At 42.4% G+C, this 19,337-nt stretch overlaps 1 protein-coding gene across 2 annotated transcripts in view; it reads left to right on the top strand.

Moving 5' to 3' along the window:
• AOAH (acyloxyacyl hydrolase) overlaps positions 1 to 19,337 on the top strand; it is a 257,138-nt gene that overhangs the window by 109,211 nt on the left and 128,590 nt on the right. For both annotated transcript variants that reach the window (XM_049893390.1, XM_049893392.1), the window contains 5 exons: positions 5,590 to 5,650; positions 6,709 to 6,779; positions 7,679 to 7,727; positions 9,470 to 9,518; positions 11,298 to 11,392. In XM_049893390.1, coding sequence (XP_049749347.1) covers positions 5,590 to 5,650; positions 6,709 to 6,779; positions 7,679 to 7,727; positions 9,470 to 9,518; positions 11,298 to 11,392 — 325 coding nt within the window. The remainder of the gene's footprint in view (positions 1 to 5,589; positions 5,651 to 6,708; positions 6,780 to 7,678; positions 7,728 to 9,469; positions 9,519 to 11,297; positions 11,393 to 19,337) is intronic.

Raw genomic sequence — 19,337 nt, 5'->3', positions numbered from 1 at the left:
CCTGCTCCTGCTCCTCATCACCCCATTCGGCAATCGCTGTGCCCTGTCTGTCTCCCACTGAGCTCCTGGAGAGAAGGGACACCACTCCTTAGTGAGTGTTTTATCCCTGGCACCTACCACAGTGCTTAGCATTAGTAAGAACTTGGTGAAGAAAAGACACTCCATAAGTAGGAAAAAAGAAAGTATAAGATACCAGGCTACTACAATAGAGCAATCGAGCTTTTTTTTTTGTTGGGTTTGGTTTGGTTTTGATCAGAATTCACAGTGTCTATACAGTGTATGTTTTATTGTAACAATGGTGAATCATAAGGGTCCACTCTTTTAATAAGCTGTTCTTTTTATTTAATTTCTACATACAAAAACCCATACAGATATTATTTCACATAAACACATACAGACTCTCATGTTGTTGTTAGTTGCCATCAATTCAGCTCTGACTCATGGCAACTCCATGTATAACTGAATGAAACATTGCCCAGTCCTGCACAATCATTACAGTTGTTGGCATACTCGAGTCCATTGTTGAGGCCACTGTGTATTTTGAGTGCCTTGGGATGGGGTTCTAATCTAGGAGACTCATCTTCTAGCACTATATCAGACAATATTCTGTTGTGACCCACATGGTTTTCATTGGCAAATTTTCAGAAGATCACCAGGCTTTTCTTCCTAGACGTAGTCTGGATGCCCCCCTGAAACGTGTCCACCATAGATGACCCTACTGGTATCTGAAATACCAGTGGCGTAGCTTCTGGCACCATAGCAACACTCAAACTATCAGCCTGACACACTGACACACAGACAGTGGTGGCAGACTGTCAAACTATCACATGTTATTTGTGCTTTTACTTCACCATTATTTTCTCCTTTTTTGCCTGCCTTCCTTCCCCATGCCTTCCTCCCTCCACTCATGTTGTCCATGCCACCACCAAGGTGAGCCATGTCATCACATTGGGGTCTATCCTTCCATGGTGTTCTCTGTTCTCGTAGCCTCTTACAGAGAGGTTTAAACACATCCATGTGCAAAAGCAACAAGCCTGTTCCCAGCCCTCAAGTGCTGCCCGGGCCTCCAATGTGAGGCAGAGCTACATGGACGCTTTATCCTCATCTAGTTTTCTTTTATTGTAATGCCCCAGTTTTATGAAATAATTTCAGGGGAATTGAACGTGAACAGCTCAATATTGTGTAATTAATAACACTTAGCTTCAATTACAATTACTCACTGGATCAAGCCTCCTCGCCTGACATCTGGCAACAGTCAGTAATACAGAGGTGGCAGTGAAATGTTGATTAGTTGCAACAGCCTGCATGATAATCACATAGAATGTTGTGAGCTGGAGATTTGAAAGTCTAAAGAGGGTCCATAGAATAAATTTTGGATGTATCCAGAAACTAACATCTGAAAATGTGATCAAAGTAGATACCTGACTCCTGTCACCCAGTTCTAGGAACCACACTTGGGATAATTGTTCTCACTGCACATAATAACAATAATAACCAGCTGCCACCAAGTCAAGTCTGACTCATGGCAGTCCCATGTGTGTTAAAGTAGAAATGGGTTCCATAAGGTTCTCGATGGCTGATTTTTTGGAAGTAGATCACCAGACTTTTGTTCTGAGATACCTCCGGGCGAACTTGAACCACCAACCTTTCAGTTGGTAGCCAAGAACCTTAAACATTTGCACCGCCCAGGGACTCCGATAACAATAAAAGCTAATGTTTATTTTTTAGTACTCTATATTTTTTTTTTTTATGCTTGGCACAGCTCTTCATACTTTACATGTATGAATTCATTTAGTCTTTCCAACAGCCCTAGGAAGTACGTACTGATATTGACCCCATTTTTCAAATGAGAAAACTGAGGCACAGAAAGATAAAATTATTTTCCTTAGGTCACAGAGCTAGTAGATAGCCAACTTGGAATTCAAACCCAGAGAGTATAATTTCATAACCCAGGCCTATGTTATGGGGATTCCTACGGACTTTTCTTTCCTAGTAGGATTCCCTACTCTGCCCTATAGGGTCACTGTGAGTCGGTATCTACTCAACAGTAACAGGTTTGTTTGTTTTGGCTTTAGGATGCCCTTCACCCAATTCTTTGTCTTGAAAATTCTTTCTCATCCTTTAGATTTCATTTTAAGTTCAACTCCCCCCATACAGACATAGAAATATTTTCCCTTTTGGTGCACAACCCATGGTACTGTGGTTATCTGTTGATGCATCATTTTTCCCACTCATTATTAAACTCCTCAAGCCCAAGGAAGGTATCCTATCTTCTTCCCTAGTATCTAACATGATGCTTGGCAGAGAGCAGACACTCTGAAAATGCCTGGAGAATAAATGAATAGATGAATGAATATTTCAGCATAAAATCAAACGCTGCTAAGGCTATACAAGGTATCAGACACAATTCTGCAGAAGTAATTTTAGTAAAAGTCAACAATGATTTATCCGAAACACTGGAGCCAAATGTGATTTGGAATTCAGAATTTTTCGGATCTTCGGAAGATAACATAAATGTGTATGCCATAACCCACCTAACACTTCCAGCAGGGCTTGGGCCCAGCACCTCCCAATCAAACACATTTATATTTCAGGAGTGAAATGTGTAGATTTTCACAAGAAGCAGGATATAGCTTACAAATTGCCCTACATCAGCTCCGGTCAAGTATTGCCACCAATTTAATTTTCTGCAAAACTAGGGGGAAGAAAAACTCTTGGTTTTCAGAGCTGTTTGGATTTGGGGGCGGTGAGTAAGGGATAGTGGACTTCATAAAGTTGTAATTTATGCTACTTTGGATGATCAATCTTCCCTCTCATGTCTAGAATTTATGGCTTCGGTCAGTTGGTTTCAGCCTTTAAAATAAGTGGAAGAAGTTTAATTCAATGAAATAACTGTCAAGTTTTAGAGATAATTTTTGTTCCTTCAAGGACAAACTCTTAGTCCCAAGATTGCAAAGGTGGGTGGGGATAGCTTTGACATACTAAAATGAGACTTTCTCCCAGCACCATTATCCTAGACTGAAAATATGACTGTTTCAGTCCATGCCATCTCTCTCCCTGTTCTTCCCTTCCCCCACCCCATCTTCCTTTTCTCAGCCAGAAAAATAAACTAGTTGACCAAGAGGTCAAATACATACATCAGAGAACACTGCCTACTCTCATGGGACATGGCATCTTCAAACTCTTTTCCAAAAACTTCTCTTAAAAGTCATGCAAATTAAAAAAAAAAAAAAAAAGAATCCATTGACATCAAGTCAATTCTGACTTATGGTGACTCCCTGTGTTACAGGGTAGAACCACTCCATAACGTTTTCTTGGGTGTAATCTTTATGCAAGGTGATCTCCAGGCCTATCTTCCATGGTGCCATTGTGTGGGTTCCAATCACCAATGTTTAGGTTATAGTCAAGCAAAAACTGTACCACCCAGGGACCTTTAACATCACAATTTCTGTTAAATGATATCTTGTCCTTTGGAATCTATCGTTGTTGTTAGGTGCTATCAAGTCAGTTCCAACTCATGACAAACCTATCTATGTACAACACAAAGAAACACTGCCCGGTCCCGCACCACCCTCACAACTGTTGCTATGCTTGAGCCCATTGTTGCAGCCACTGTGTCAATCCATCTCATTGAGGATCTTCCTGTTTTTCACTGATCCTCTACTTTACCAAGCATGATGTCCTTCTCCAGGGACTGGTCCCTCCTGATAACATGTCCAAAGTGTGTGAGAGACAAAGGCTTGCCATCCTTGCTTCCAATGAGAATTCTGGCTGGAATCTAGTAAGTGTGTTTTGCAAAGTTTGCAGCCCCCAAATTACAGAACAGAATATAGGAGACTACCATAGGAAGCTAATATAACTTGCACAGTCAGTCCCCTTTAGTGTTTTTCCAAAGAGGTCTATAACCTGGACTTTTGGTATGTCCACCATCCCATGTTCCTAAGGTGGGCTCCTTGCTGCCCGTTAGGCTCCACACTGGCTCTGGCTATACTCATTTGCCTAAGGCACTCAGAACTGTGGAGAAGCTCTTGATTTAAAAGACCATTTAGTAAAATGTGTGTGTGTATGCCTGTGTCTATTTTGGACTCAGAAGCAATTTAGGTTTAGGATACACCCTACACTGATACGAGCTCAAGTGATTGATTACATTACATTGCACTATGGAAGATGATTATATTACATTATATTAGATTACATTATGGATGATGATTATATTATACTAGATTACATTATGGAAGATTGAATTACATTAGGTAGATATAAGGTAATTACATTACAAAAAGCAAACTGCACTTCCCAAGGCCGTTTGATTTAATCACATATAACTACTCCATGACAGCAACTAGACTAGTGTTTAGTCAAAAAACTGGGAACCGTAGCCTAGCCAAGTTGATGGCATAAAATTAACAATCATAGATGAGAATTTGCTTGGTCATCACATCAGGATCCTTGGATTCCCAGGCTCATGAATAGGTGTGAAGATTGCTAGCTAATGACAAGTCAAGATTCTCAGAAATGTTGTTGTTAGGTGCTATTGAGTGAGTTCCAACTCATAGCAACCCTATGCAATACAGAACGAAACACTGTCCAGTCCTGCGCCATCCTCGCAACTGTTGTTATGTTTGAGTCCATTGTTGCATCCACCGGATTCAATCCATCTCATAGAAGGTCTTCCTTTTCTTCACTGACCCTCTACTTTACTAAGCATGATGTCCTTCACAAGAGACTGGTTCCTCCTGATAACATGCTCAAAGCACATGAGACAAAGCCTCGCCATCCTCACTTCTAAAGAGCGTTCTGACAGTACTTCTTCCAAGACAAATTTGTTTGTTCTTCTGGCAGTCCGTGGTATATTCAGTACTCTTTGCCAACACCATAATTCAAAGGCATCAATTCTTCTTTGGTCTTCCTTGCTCATTGGGCAGCTTTCGCAGGCACTTGAGGCGATTGAAAATACCATGACTTAGGTCAGGTGCACTTTAGCCCTCAAAGTGACATCTTTGCTTTTCAACCCTTGAAAGAGGTCTTTTGCAACAGATTTGCCCAATGCAATACATCATTTGATTTTTTGACTGCTGCTTCCATGGGTGTTGATTGTGGATCCAAGTAAAATTAAATCCTTGACAACTTCAATCTTTTCCCCATTTGTCATAATTTTCAGAATATGTGCTTCAAAATAGTAAAATTTTAAGAAAAGATTTCCATAACAGAGTGTATAAAGCTGTTCAAATTTCAACTTGCAGTATGAGTTCATTGACTGAACAAAACATACAGTCTCCTGATTTCCTGGGGATCCCAACTTCAATATTCCGTGGCCTCTAAAACTTCAATACAATTATGTCACCTCCCCATATGGACCAAGTCAGAGGGAAAACAGCTCCCCAGGATGAAGAGCAGGGATTGGCAAGGCTTGGCTGCAGCTCTTACAAACCAAGCAGACCCTTTATTTCACTTTAGAATGGGCCTCTGTCACATCAACTCAAAACAGCTGTTTCTGAAAATGTATCCATTGGTTTTCACAGACATGGTTTCTTTTTTTCTTTCTTTTTCTTAGCTCACCAAGTGTTTTGCTTACTATCTTTTTTTTAGAGCTCTAAAAAATTCTGTGCCATTCAAAGATGCAGACTCAGACAAATACAGTGTTTTCTCAGTAAGTATTGTTAAAAATAAACAGTTGTTCACTAAATATTGCCTAGCTTCCTACAAATTTATTTCCTTTAATAAGATTGAATTTCATTTGACTGTATTAACAATGGTGTATGAACAATACACCATTTTATGATATTTAAGGACTTTCTGGCATTTTAGTAATACAGGGACCATCAAGGAGAATCTCAGGACTGTTTTATTTCCTGACACCATTCCCAGCTGGGATTCTCCATGGGGACTACAGTTATCTTGAAGGATCTTATGAATTATTTTGGGAATTCTTAAACCTACTTTAACTGACTTTTTAAAAGTGTGTTCATCTGTGTGATTTAGAGCAATTAGAATGTCAGTGTGTTCTCCATCGATGCAAGTAACATGTCACAAAATCCGAAAAGTTTGAGTTCTCTCACATATTCTACTTGCAAATGGAGGAACTGAAAACATTGTTTGACTATCTTGATTCTTGCTTCTTTCAAATCAGTCAGCTCAAACAGATACTGTAAATTCATATACTTGACCACTTTGACTGGGGATTTATAAATCAGCCAATAAAATGATTAATCATTTGACCAAATAAGCCAATTGTTTCGGAGCCTGACAGGATTGACAAGTAATGGTGGAATTTCAGGGAGCTGGTAGTCCTGTTGTCTGTGGAGGTGCACATAGACACACACATATGCACACAAACAGCTGTGCGCACATGCGTTCATGTGTGCAACACGTGTATATGTGCATGTGGGTACACATGTCCACACGTGCACATTTACACACATGCACCCACATACAGGCACACGCCCAACCTCACACAAATACACACACACATGCAAATATACACACACACTACCTCCTGTTATTAGGCCCTGGCATTATGCTACATTTCCCCTCAGACAGCCTGCCCTACCATATTAATCTTCATTTTCTTAGTGATCTTTAGTGTTCCTTGACTGTATTTCAATTAAAAACCACCGATGTCAATAACATGCTGGCAGCTGTGATGACCCTTCATTGTGGATACATTAAAGCTGACCTGAGCTCCCCCGTGTATGTCTTCACTTTCAGTCACTGCGGGGCTACCACTGGCGAGGGAGAGATTGCAACGACCGCGACAAGACGGCGTACCCGGGCAGAAGGTAACTTAATCCGCCGGCTCTCTGAATTTGAAAATATCTTCTAAAAAGATGACAGGAGGTATAATTTCTTCCTCCAGGTGAAAGTATTCCCATTTACAGAGAGAGGGAACCTGTATGTCTCGAATGAAGTAAAGCGCAGTGAAAAAAGAGCCGCATTCATCCATTCACTTGTCCAGGAAATGCTCATCACGTACAGCCTATTGGTCAGACCATCTGCATCACTTTGGGTGCTACCCAACACAGAGCCATGCCTCCTCTGTGAGGCATAGTCTAGTGGGTGAAACAAGCAAGGCAAACAGATTATGGCGGACATTTATCCAGCCTCATGCACTAGTTCTACATGCAGGACTGGGCCCAGAAATAGTGGCCTCCCCCACCCGGAATGAGGAGATGGCTCCGTGAAGGGAGAGCATGTCACATTTTAATCCTGGCTGGTGTTCAGCCAGTCACATCTCTGGCTTCAAAAAGTGGATATGCCAACCTTCACCTAGGCTGTGACTACAGTGCCAAAGCGTTAAATTAACCAGATGTTCAGGTATTTTAGAAGCACAGATTTAACAGCTTCATCTATTTAAATAAAATAGACTGCAGATTGTTTGTTATGTTCATCAGCACTATTCCACAACAATACAGTTCATGAAAGTAGTCGATCGTGGAGAAGACTGGATTTGGTCCAGGGTTCCCAGCAAATATCCAAAACCAAGATTGATATCATAGAGGGTAAGTGAAGGCTTCTGTATGCCATGATGCACAGTGAAAGGACGCCATTGGCTCTCAGTGACACTTCATGTAGCACCCATTTATTCATGGATTCATTCATTCATTCATTTACTTATGAAACTAACATTCATTGAGTAACAAATAGGTGCCAAAGACCAATGTCAATGTTTTCTTCTTAGGTCAGACAACTGGGATGTACATCAGGACTCAAACTGTAATGGCATTTGGGTAAGCAACTAAATTCAGATGTAAGCCTGTTCTCTTCCACTCTCTCCGAAAGCCCATTGCCTATTGCCTTTAGTCAGACCTAAGGAAGAAAATGTCAGCCTCAAGCAGCTCTTTTCTGCTGTTTTCAAGCGAGTACACATGAAGAGTATCAATGATGTCATGAGAGTTTGATGCCCCTTTAAACCTTGCTTAAGGTCACCCATGTCTAATTCCTTTATTCTGTTTTGAACGGAGTGAAATAAATTGAGGAGTGGTGTTAGCAAACTTTTACCGCAAGGCAAACAACTGTTGGAGCAAACCACCTGCTGTCACCATCTTATTGCAGCCATTTTTCTATTTCATAAGCCTAGACAGGCAGAGAGAAAATCACCCTGTACCCATCCTACTAACTTGCACCACAAGGCTCTACTCCTGGTGCCAAGTTCCCTATGAATAGCAGATTTGCAGCATCCAGGTAGAGAAAAGGAAGGAAGGAGAAAAGCCTACCAAACACTTACCTGTGGACAGCAAAAGTGATAGAGCCAAGTTTTGTGGAGTCTTAAGCTTATGTGATTTGAGAGGTCTTTGTGAAGAAAATGGAGCCATGGTGGTGCAGTAAGAGCTATGGCTGCTAACCAAAAACCGGCAGTTCGAATCCACCAGCCACTCCTTGGAAACCCTGTGGGGCAGTTCTCCTCTGCCCTATAGGGTCGCTATGAGTCGGAATTGACTCAACGGCAATGGGTTTGTTTTTCTCCTGTTTTGCTTTGGGAGCCCCCAAGACCAGGAGAGTGAATGCAGTGTTTCCAACTTGACTCTGTCAAGCACTTTGTCTTAGAGTACTATTAATATCTATTATTATTATTATCTTATTATTACTATTAAAACCCAGTGCCATCGAGTCGATTCCGACTCATAGTGACCCTAGTTTCCTTATATTTATTAATAAGTATTTATGTGCTATTATATTATTAATACCTATTATTATCATTAACAACACCTCAGTGCTCTCCAGACTACAATTTAACAACAAAAACAAGATTTTCAAGCTTTCCCTTAACTCTGTCCAGACTCCAGGGAGCTGTCTTACTCAGCTAATGAATGGCCTTAGCTTTAGGTAGTAAGAAGTTCCCTCAACTGGAGTAACTTAGTCTCGCTCACAAGCCCAACATCATTTCCAGGCTTCTGAAACTCAGCACCACTGACATTTTGAGTCAGATATTTGTCACTGTAGGTGGGGAGGTTTCTTGTAAATTTAGGATGTTTAGCACCATCTCTGGTATCTACCCACTAGATGCCACTAGCACCCCTTCCTCCCAGTCGTGACAACCAAAATGTCTCCAGACATTGCCAATGTCCCTGGACTGGGTGTGGAAGGCAAAATCACCCCTGGGTAGCGAACTACTGCTCTAAAACATCAATCCTTACATACTGGAGACGTCAGGACCTTATGTCATGGTCCTCAGTGCTCCCACGAGTGAGAGTTCCAACCTGGGCATCTCTCCCAGCACCCCAGCCCTGCCCTGCACCCTCTGAAAGACACAGCCTAGTTTCTGGATCTCTCCTTATTCCTCCTCCAGTTCCTTTCAAGTCCACCTCACTAGCATGGAGTGTTACTATGTTGAATTAGGGATTCACAAGACTTTCAAGTGTTTACCTACTGATTAGCCTTTACCCTTTTAAAGCCATTTGGGAAAAATTCATTGTATGTGTCTCATGAATATAAAAAACAAACAGTTAATTTCATCATCTCTCTTTTAAAGGGTGTTGATCCAAAAGATGGAATTCCATATGAGAAGAAATTCTGTGAAGGTATGACTTGTAAGAGTCAGTGTGTTTATTACTATAGAATATTCCTTCCTAGTGTGATTCAGTGAACAGGCTGCCCAAGCGAGGAAGTGCCTGATGACGGAACTTACTTTAAATTTACTCTTATTTGGGAATTAGAAATTTTAATGATTGTATTAAAACTCACCAAAATGATTGTATCAGGCAAGGCTAAAGGACGGATAACAGGGTAATGTAAATGCCAGCATTTCTCCAAATAAGAAAACAAGTAGAGGCAATTACTGGAATTTTTAATCTGGAATTTTAATTTCCTTCTCAATACACTACAAAGTCAGACCCCCTGGGCTTGTACTGATGGGTCCCTGTGTCAACTCAGCTAAAGATGCATGTCTGGGTGACTCCAGGGGTATCTCCAAGCCATAGCCACTGGGGATTCCCAAAATAACTATGCGAGGAACTTTGTACTTAAATATCCAAATGCCACAGACATCTAGGTCACCAGTACTGTTTGTTGGAAGATAGTTACCATTACCCACACATTACTGAAAACACACTCCATTGATGCCCAAAGCCTTAAACAAGACCCTATGGTAACAGCATACCATGGGGTAGTTTATGTTTAGGCAATGCTTTTCTCCAACATTCAGAAACATTTCATTCATCCATTCACTCAACAGGTATTTCCTGAATACCTATTCCTACTGTGTGCCTAGGGCTCTACTTGGCACTGAGATTTCATGGGCAAAAAAAGATATAGTCGTGGCCCTCGATTAACTTAGTCTAATTGTCTTCAAGTTTTTAGAGGGACACGAAGGGAGGATAGAAAATATAAAAACCCACACATATTTATGCAGTTGAGAAATACTCATTGAAGGAATGGATGAATGAATGAATGAACCCAGATCTAGGTGAAATGCTGATGTGAGGTTCTGGGTTCACTGTGGGAAGCCTCTTAGGTTCCTTCACATCTGTCCTGCTGTGCTCTCCTGGATGTCCCAAGCTTTCCCAATGCTTATTTTGTGTGGCCTAGCTGTCATGGGGCCCAGGATAGGCAGCTACTGTAGTGAGACTGAGTGACCCTCCAGCATGATTGGGGGGGTGGGGGGGAGGAAAGAGTTGGAGGCAGAGGAAGAGGCTCTCCTCTCTGACTCTTGAAAGTGTCGATAGATACTTCCAGAGTCTTAAAGATTGGGAAGAGTATATCCATAGGGAAATGATCTATATAGCTAGGCCTGAGAAATAGATTGTGGTCCTTAACCTCCGAACACACGGGGCTGCCCAGAAACCTTGATATTTCCATCTTCCCATTGATCAGCCGGAATCATCCATCTGGTGCTTTTACATATATGGATTAAGGACTTAAAAAGACGACAACATCTTCGAAAAATCAAAATCGCTCCATGATATCATTAAGTCTTAAACAGAATTGCAACAGAAATGGGTGTATTTTCCAAGAAAACAATTTCCAGAACCAAGACATAGGGCATATTTCTGAGTTCAGATGAGGTTTCGATTCCCTTGTTCATCCATCATTCACTCAGGATGCTATATGGCAGTTTGTTTTGTGCTGAGCTGGACACACACCTGCATCTGCAGAGCTTAGCCAGCCATTCTAATGGCCTCGAAATCTCGTCCAGCTCCTAGATGCTGTGCCCTCACTCTCCGGCACACGCAACGAATGCATCACTGTTAGGGTGTTCTGAGCATGCAATGCACACCGGGGTATCTGCTGTCGTAACTAGCCAACTTGGAGGCTCCAGACAACTTGAGGGCAGAAATAATGTGAATAAATTGTCCGCCTAGGTTCACAGCCCAGGGGAGTCATTTTGCTGGGAGACTCAGCTGGGGCTCATTTTCACATCGCTCCCGAATGGATCACAGCGTCGCAGATGTCTTTGGTACGTAATTTTGGCAGCAATCATTCTCAGATGTGCTGGCCTTTGTTTTTGTTTCCCTTGCTCTCTCTCTAAGTGGGACGCCAACTCAAAACAGATGCAAATTCCCTCCTCAGCAAAATCTGCCACAACAGGCACATCTATAGCCATTCCAGTCCTAGGTAAACGGGGCACAGGGTTTCTCCTACTCACACTTCCTAACCTCAGTTCCTCCACTGCCGCCAGGAGCCCTGAAAATCGCAGGTGGGAGCACGAAGAATGGGGTGCACAGAGAGTACACAGGACCATCAGGCTGGCTTCCCTGTGAAGGTCAGGCATGGGCACCTTGGGGCCTCTCCGGCTTGCTTTTTGTCTGAGCAAGTAAGAAGGGGCGGGCAATGCAGGCTGCTCCACTCCTGGTGGTCACTGCACCTGCTCCACAGAAGGGCTCCAGGGGACAGGCTAGCCAGCCTTCCGTCTTGAAGAGTGGCAAGGGTGTCCTGGAGATTTTTTTAATTAAAAACATGAAGAAACAGAGGCTCAAATAGATAATAACCCACAGCACTGGGTTATACCAGCGTTCACTGCAGCACTATTCATGATAGCCAAAAGGTAGAAACAACCTAAGTGTTCACCAACAGATAACAGGTAAACAAAATGTGGTATAGTCACACCAAAACATACCCATTGCTGTGGAGCTGATGCTGACTCCCGGCAACCCCACGTGTTACCGAGCAGAGTTGCTCTATAGGGATTTCTTGGCTGTAATCATCACAGAAGCACATTGCCAGGGCTTTCTTCCACGCCACCACTGGGTGGGTTTGAACCACTAATCTTTAGATTAGCAGCCGAGTGCAAAATGTTTGTGCCACCCAACCATCAAGAAACATGAAGCTCTGATACATGCTGCGACATGGATAAAGCTTGAAAACATTATGCTAAGTGAAATAAGTCACACCCATTAAGCTGTCGCTGTTGAGTTGATTCTAACTCATAGTGACCCCAAAGGACAGAGTAGAACTACCCCATAGGGCTTCCAAGGAGCTGTTGGTGGATTCCAAACTGCCGACTTTTTTGATTAGCAGCCAAACTCTTAACCACTACACCACAGACGGACAAATATCATACGACTCCACTTAAATGAAATATCTAGAATAGGCAAATGCATGGAGACCAAAGTTGATTAGTGGTTACCAGGAGCTGGGAGGAAGAGGGAATGAGGGTTTATTGCTTAAGGAGTGCTGAGTTTCTGTTTGGGGTAATGAAAGCTCTTTGGAACTGGATACTGGTGATGATGGGTGCACAACATAGTGAATGTAATTAATGTTACTGAATTGTGCATTTAAAATGGCAAATGTTAGATGTAATTTAACACAATAAAAAAAATTAAAAACAAAACACGAAGGCCATGAGGCAGAGTTGCAACCACAAAGACACTCAGAGGCAAGGCAAGGGAAACCAACATTTACCAGCTTCATATCAGGCATCAGGTGCTGCAAGAGAGATTTACATGTGTTACTCAGATGAACAAGTCGAGAAATAGGATCAAGACTGCTAACATTCCCAGTTCATCACTTCAGCACCCACATGCCGGGTTATCAGGAGATCCATTATCTCCTTGGTGGCGCAGTGGTTAAGAGCTCGTCTGCTAACCAAAAGGTTGGCAGTTCGAATCCATCAGCCACTGCTTGGAAACCCTATGGGGCAGTTCTGTTCTGTTCTATAGGGTCACTATGAGTTGGAAACGACTGGACAGCAATGGATGTTTATTTGTTTTTATTATCTTCCTCTTGAATTGTGCAGACACCTGGGGAGATTATGTGGTAAAAGGCTGTGGTGGGTGGGGTGCAAGAAAAGGCAGTCTGAACACCGCACACCCAGCAGGGGACACAGCGGTGTCAGATCCACCATCTCCAGCTGTTGATTGTGATGGCCACAAGTTGTCCAGGGCCAGCTACATAATTGGCAGGCCCAGGGCAAAGTGAAAGTGCAGGACCCTTGTGCAAAATGCAGGGGAAAATTTTCATTACAGGTACTAAAATGTAAAGCTTTTTCCCTTTCTCCTGCAGTCTCTCTCTCTCCACCTATCACCGTGCTTTTTATTTGCTATTTAATGCCATCCTAAAAGAAATAATTAAATTTTTAAATTATCAGCATGAATTTTATGTTCATCTTTATATTGTACAATGCCAGTTTTAAATGGAAACATAAGAACATTTAACTCACGTGGAATTGCCAAAATTACACGATTGGTCTATAGCAGCTTGCACCTGGAGGGTGCTTTGTGCTGATCAGAAACAAAGGCAAGCTAGAGTGAGGAAGGTTGGAAGAAGGAAGAGAGGGATAGGTGAGGCACAGGCAAGGAGATACCAAGGGCAAGTAAAGACCTTCACAGGCACTTGGGCTTCTACGCTGAGACCCTCTGGGCTCCCCCTCCACCAGCTGCCAGGTTTACACTCCCTGGGACTACCAGGGACAGGCTCTAGGGGATCAAACCAGCATCTCCTGTACCCAAAGAGCCCTCTGTGGCCGACAGGTGACTCCCAGAGTTCTCTAAACCTCTGCCTGGAACATGCTAGGTACTTGGATCGGGCATGGAGCTCACCTCCACCACCCACCAGATACCAGTGCTGCCAGCCCTGTGAGGTACAGCTGCCTCCACACTGACCCCAGCCCTCCCTGTGCCTGTGCCCAGGCTCCTGTCAGGGGTGGAAGGAGACATCAGAATACAGGTCTACCCCTATCTACGCCATCTGGTCACCACTCGGCTGAGGGATGCAGTAAGTGGCTAAGGGGAGCAGCAGGAGGCAAGATGGGACTGTGTGAGTCCTGTGCACCGAGGCTCCAACCCCTCTGTGCACACACACACACACTCTTATGCACACACACCATACACACGTGCCATTGTTCCATTGCACTTCACTCATCTAACACAAACTCAAAAATACAATGATCAAGAATTTCAAGACACAACAGCAAAGCATTAAACCAAGTGCAGGGCCCTTCTGAGCACAGGGGTCACACCTCCACAAAGCTGGCCCTAGCCATGTCTGACCCAGCAGTTCCAGCAGTCCATCATGGTTGTCACTTCTGGATGACCCTTGGTGTAACCTGACTCTACGAATGCCAGTAAATTTCCATTAGTCCTTAAACTAGCCCAGGCCAGATTTGGCCTACCCTGCAAGTGCAGAGGGGCCAGCTGTGACCACTAATTGACCTCAGCAGAGGACGAAGCAGCAAGAGGAACGAATCAGAAGGAAAATCATCACCCAGACTCTGTTCCAAAGTGAGAGGTCTCACAAGAACCATCACCTCCTGTTTCGTGGCCATCTTCCTGCCCAAATCACATATAAGCCCTGCTTTTCTGGAAACCCTGTAGCGGTTAAGTGGTACGGCTGCTAACCAAAAGGATGGCAGTTCAAACCTACCAGGCACTCTTGGAAACTCTATGGGGCAGATCTACTTGGTTCTATAGAATTGATATGAGTTTGATGCAATGGGTTTGGTTTTTTGGTCCCCCTGTAGCTTGGTGAGCCAGATCTGAGGAACTCCCTCCTAGCTCATTGAGCTACACATTGCAATACATTTACTTTCTCTTTCTCAAAGACCAGTGTCCAGATAATTGGCAAGTCTGAGCATACCGGACAAGGACCCACCTTCTAGGGATCGGTAACATTGGCTTCAAACAATGGGATAAGAAGGGTGCGGACATTTCCGTAACAGACTCATAACAAGAGCCACCTTGTCCATTCGATTAGGAGATGGTGCCCCTACTGGTGGACAGGAAACTTTGGCACAATGGTGATTTCTTTGCCATACAACCACTCTGGGTGGTTCCTCTTTCTTCTCCTAGAAAGCCGAAGCTCTGACCCAAAGAAAGGAACTACAGAAATTATAAACTTTGAACCCTTGTTTCTAGACTAAAGGAATTGAACATGAACCCAAACACTCTCTGATTGAACCTCTCCCAAGTCCCCCAAACTGGACAAACAGACCTCCCTTTGTCAGGATGAGCAAGGGGAGAAACATACCTGGATACTTAAAACCCTCAGAAGCTGTAAAAGATTGTCGTTGTGGGCGGGGGGCAGGGGAGAGAAGCTTGCTATGGGAAAATGGGCAACATTCTGGAAAATACTACATTCGGTTTCTCAACAGTAGTTGAGAGGAGATTGCAACCATGAAAAAGGAACAATTTGAGAGCAGGGAAGCCTGCTTTTACATGAAACAGTAAGTGAAGCCATAATTACCCAAAGTAAAACTGCAACGGCAGTGCTGACTAGCAAATCTGACAATGCCAAAAACAGGACAAGCAGACCAATAGGCCTGCCAGGGAAATTCTGAAACTCAGGAAACGACAATATATGAAAATCAAGAGTGAAGAGATGAGGAGCGTGCACCTCAGAACGATCAACTATACGAGACCTAAAGGGCAACGTCTGCCCAAAAGCAAAGTTCAGAAGGACAGTAGAGGCAGGAAAGCTGGGCAAATGGACACAGGGAATCCAGGGAAGGAGCGGGGAGAGTGCTGACACATTCACGGGTTTGCAACCAATGTCATGAAACAAGCTGTGTATAAACTGTTGGTTGGGAAACTAATTTGCACTGTAAACTTTCAGCTACACCACAATAAAAAGTTCAAAAAAGAATGAAGAGATGAGAGGCAAGCAGGGCATCTCCTGGAGATTGACTAGAAATCCCAGAAAAATGGAATATACCAGGCAAAGAGGAAGCAATGACCAAATAAGTAATAAAAGATAGTTAGAAAAATTATATTCAGTCCAGAACCCCCACAGAGTCAGGCCAAAGTAAAAATAGACTCTCTCCTTGTCATGTCCTGCCTTTTCTTTTTTATTCCAAGGATTAAATTAAAAAAAAAAAAAACTTAGACTCATTCTGCCTAACGAACAAACCAACAACCCAGGTTCATAAACGTGTTGTTGTTGAGTCAATTCCAACTTTTGCTGACCCCAGTCCGTGTTACAGAGTAGAACCACTCCACAGTTTTCTTGGCTGTTATCTTTATGGAAGTAGGTTACCAGACCTTTTTTCCACAGCGTTGCTGGTGGGTTCAAACCACCAACCTTCAGGTTAGCAGCTGATCGCAAACTGCTACTACAAACCCAGCTATGTACTAGGTGGGAAAATCCATTTGGCATCAGACTTACCTCTCAACGCCAAATTTCAGAAGACAGCAAAACAGCCTCTACAGAGTTTTGAGGAGGTTGTGTCTAAAACTGTTCTCTCTGCCAAGTTATTGTTCTCACACAAGGGTGGCAAAAGCTTATTCTTTGTGGTTCAGAGACTCAGAAAGCATAACAGACGTATGTCTTCTTGGGGAAAAAAAAGTCATTTTAAGAAGTACTCCAGTCTCTCTAAGCATGATATTATAAGAGGAGACAAAAAAAAATTTTCAAATATGTGCAATGTCAAAAAATTTCATAAAATTAAAATGCAAATGAAAACTAGAATAATATTTATCACAAAGAAGTACAAGATTTAAATCCTTTAGTAATAAAGAGGAGCCCTGGTGGCACATTGATTAAGCATTCGACTGCTAACCAAAAGTCAGCAGTTGGAATCCACTTATGGGGCGGTTCTACTCTGTCCTATAGGGTCACTATGAGTCAGAATTGACTCGACAGCAACGGGTTTTGGTTTTTTTTGAGTAATAAAAAGTTCCTGCATATCAGTCAGTCCCTGGGTGGTGCAAATGATTTGTGCTCCATTACTAACCAAAAGGTTGGCGGTTCAAACCCACCCAATGGCATCTCGGAAGATCTGGCCATCTGCTTCCATAAAGATCACAGCCGAGAAAACCCTATGGAGCTGTTCTACTCTGTAACACATGGGTTTGCCATGAATCAGAATCACCTCCACAACAGTGAGTTTGGGTTTTGGGCTGGCATATCAATTAAAAAATACAATTTAATTCTTTAATGGCCAAGAATACAACTCATAAATATAAAAGTAGTTTCAACCTCAATAGTAATTGAAGAAACACAGATTAAAACAATGTAATACCATTTATCATTCATAAAACAGACAAAGGTAAAAGAGAGATAAAGGCCTGTTTTAGCAAGACTATGGTGATATGGCCATGTTCATTCACCACCAGTGAGAGTTTAAATTGCTAGAGCTTGTCTGAAAGGCAATTTGGCAATATGTATAAAGCAACATTAAGATGTTTGTGATTTTAACCAGTAATTCCACATCTGGAAATTTACCTTTAAAAATGATCATTTGTTCAAGGATATACATACATGAATAGTTATCAGAGTTTTGCTCACTTATACAAGCAAAAATGAGAAAATAAAAATCAAAAAAGGGGGTTATAGATGTAAAAAAATTACTTCCATACATGGACATATTATACAACCATTAGTACACATATTGGAGCCCTGGTTGCTCACTGGTTAAGAGCTCAGTACTAACCAAAAGGTTGGCAGTTCAAATCCACCAGCCACTTCTTGGAAATACTATGGGGCAGTTCTACTCCATCCTATAGGATCGCTATGAGTCGGAATCGACTCAACGGCAACAGGTATGGTTTGGTTTTTGGCAGTATGAGTATTATAGACATATTTAATGCAAGATATGTTTATGATAATTTGTTAAGGGACAAAGGCAGGTTACAAAATAGTAGGAATGTATAAATTTTTGTGAATATATACATGTATCTGTGTGCAAATGAAAATAATTGGAAAGTTATAGACCGATGAGTCAGAATTGACTCGACGGCAATGGGTTTTTTATAAGATTAATAGGTTAACCCTGGTAATCTTCGAATGGTGTATGTGTGGGTAACATTGTTATTCTAATTTTCCTTCAATGAATTTGTATTAAGTGCATACCAAATATTGTAATACAAGATTTAGAGGATTTATGTGTTCCATTTTAAGAAAATAGCTAGGGAAACCAAATAAAGAAAACCAACGCATTAGATTACTATTTAGTCTCTGTAAAAGTCCTCTGAAGTGGGTGTCATTACAACATACCCTCATTTTGTAGACAGGTACTGAGAGAGGTTGAGAAGACTGCCCCAGGTCACATAGCTAGTAAGTAGGTGGCAGAATCACTTCCCGTCTGTGGCATCTTAAACAAAACATTTTGCCTTCCTGGCCTCAATTTCCTTTCCTATTGCTGATAATACTAATAATCTCAGGCAAGAGCATGGTGCTTCAATGAGCTAATAGATGTGAATGGCTTGTAACCACAAGTTGGATTGAAAGCTGACAAAAGTAAATTCACACACAGCTCACACAATGCAGGGGCTGGTCAATGTCGGTCTTAGTTTCCTGGAGCTGCCATAACAAAATATAATAAAGTGGGTGGCTTTAAAGAACAGAAATTTATTGTCTCACAGTTCTGTAGTCTAGGAGTCTGAATTCAGGACATTGGCTTGGCTATGTTCTCTCTGTCTAGTCTAGGGGAAGATCTTTCCTTGTCGGTAGCCCCAGAAGTTTCTTGACATTTCTTGGCATTCTTTGACGTTCCTTAACTTGTAGACGGATCCTTACATGGTATCTTCCCCCTTTGTGTGGCTCTGTTTCTGTGTCTGTTGCCCCCTTTTATAAGACACTAGGATTAGACTCTAGGATTAAGACTGTCCTTACTCCCGTATGACGTCATTTAACTTAACTGATAACAAGAGAAAAAGCCTATTTCCAAACAAGGTCAAATACACAGGTGCAGGGGTGAGGCCTTCAACATATCTTTTTAGGGGGTATAATTCAATCCATAACAATGTCAGTGTGCTTCTCCTTCCTATCCCCACATCTGGGCCTCCAGAGGCTGAAGTGAGTCCCTCTCCTCACACCCTGAGACCACTTAAGGTTTTCCTGGAAAGGACAGCCTCTCCCCTACCCTCACCAAGGCAGTGGCTTGCTCTAAGTCTCTGGGAAAGAAAGGAAACTGCTGAGTAAAAATCACTCCAGCAAACCCAGCAGTAGGCCCCATTCTCAGAGACCTG

Source organism: Elephas maximus, chromosome 8 (genome assembly GCF_024166365.1).
Source record: "Elephas maximus indicus isolate mEleMax1 chromosome 8, mEleMax1 primary haplotype, whole genome shotgun sequence".
NCBI lineage: Eukaryota > Metazoa > Chordata > Mammalia > Proboscidea > Elephantidae > Elephas > Elephas maximus.
The sequence above is the reverse complement of the archived record's forward strand: the minus strand, read 5'-3'. Positions and strand labels throughout refer to the sequence as shown.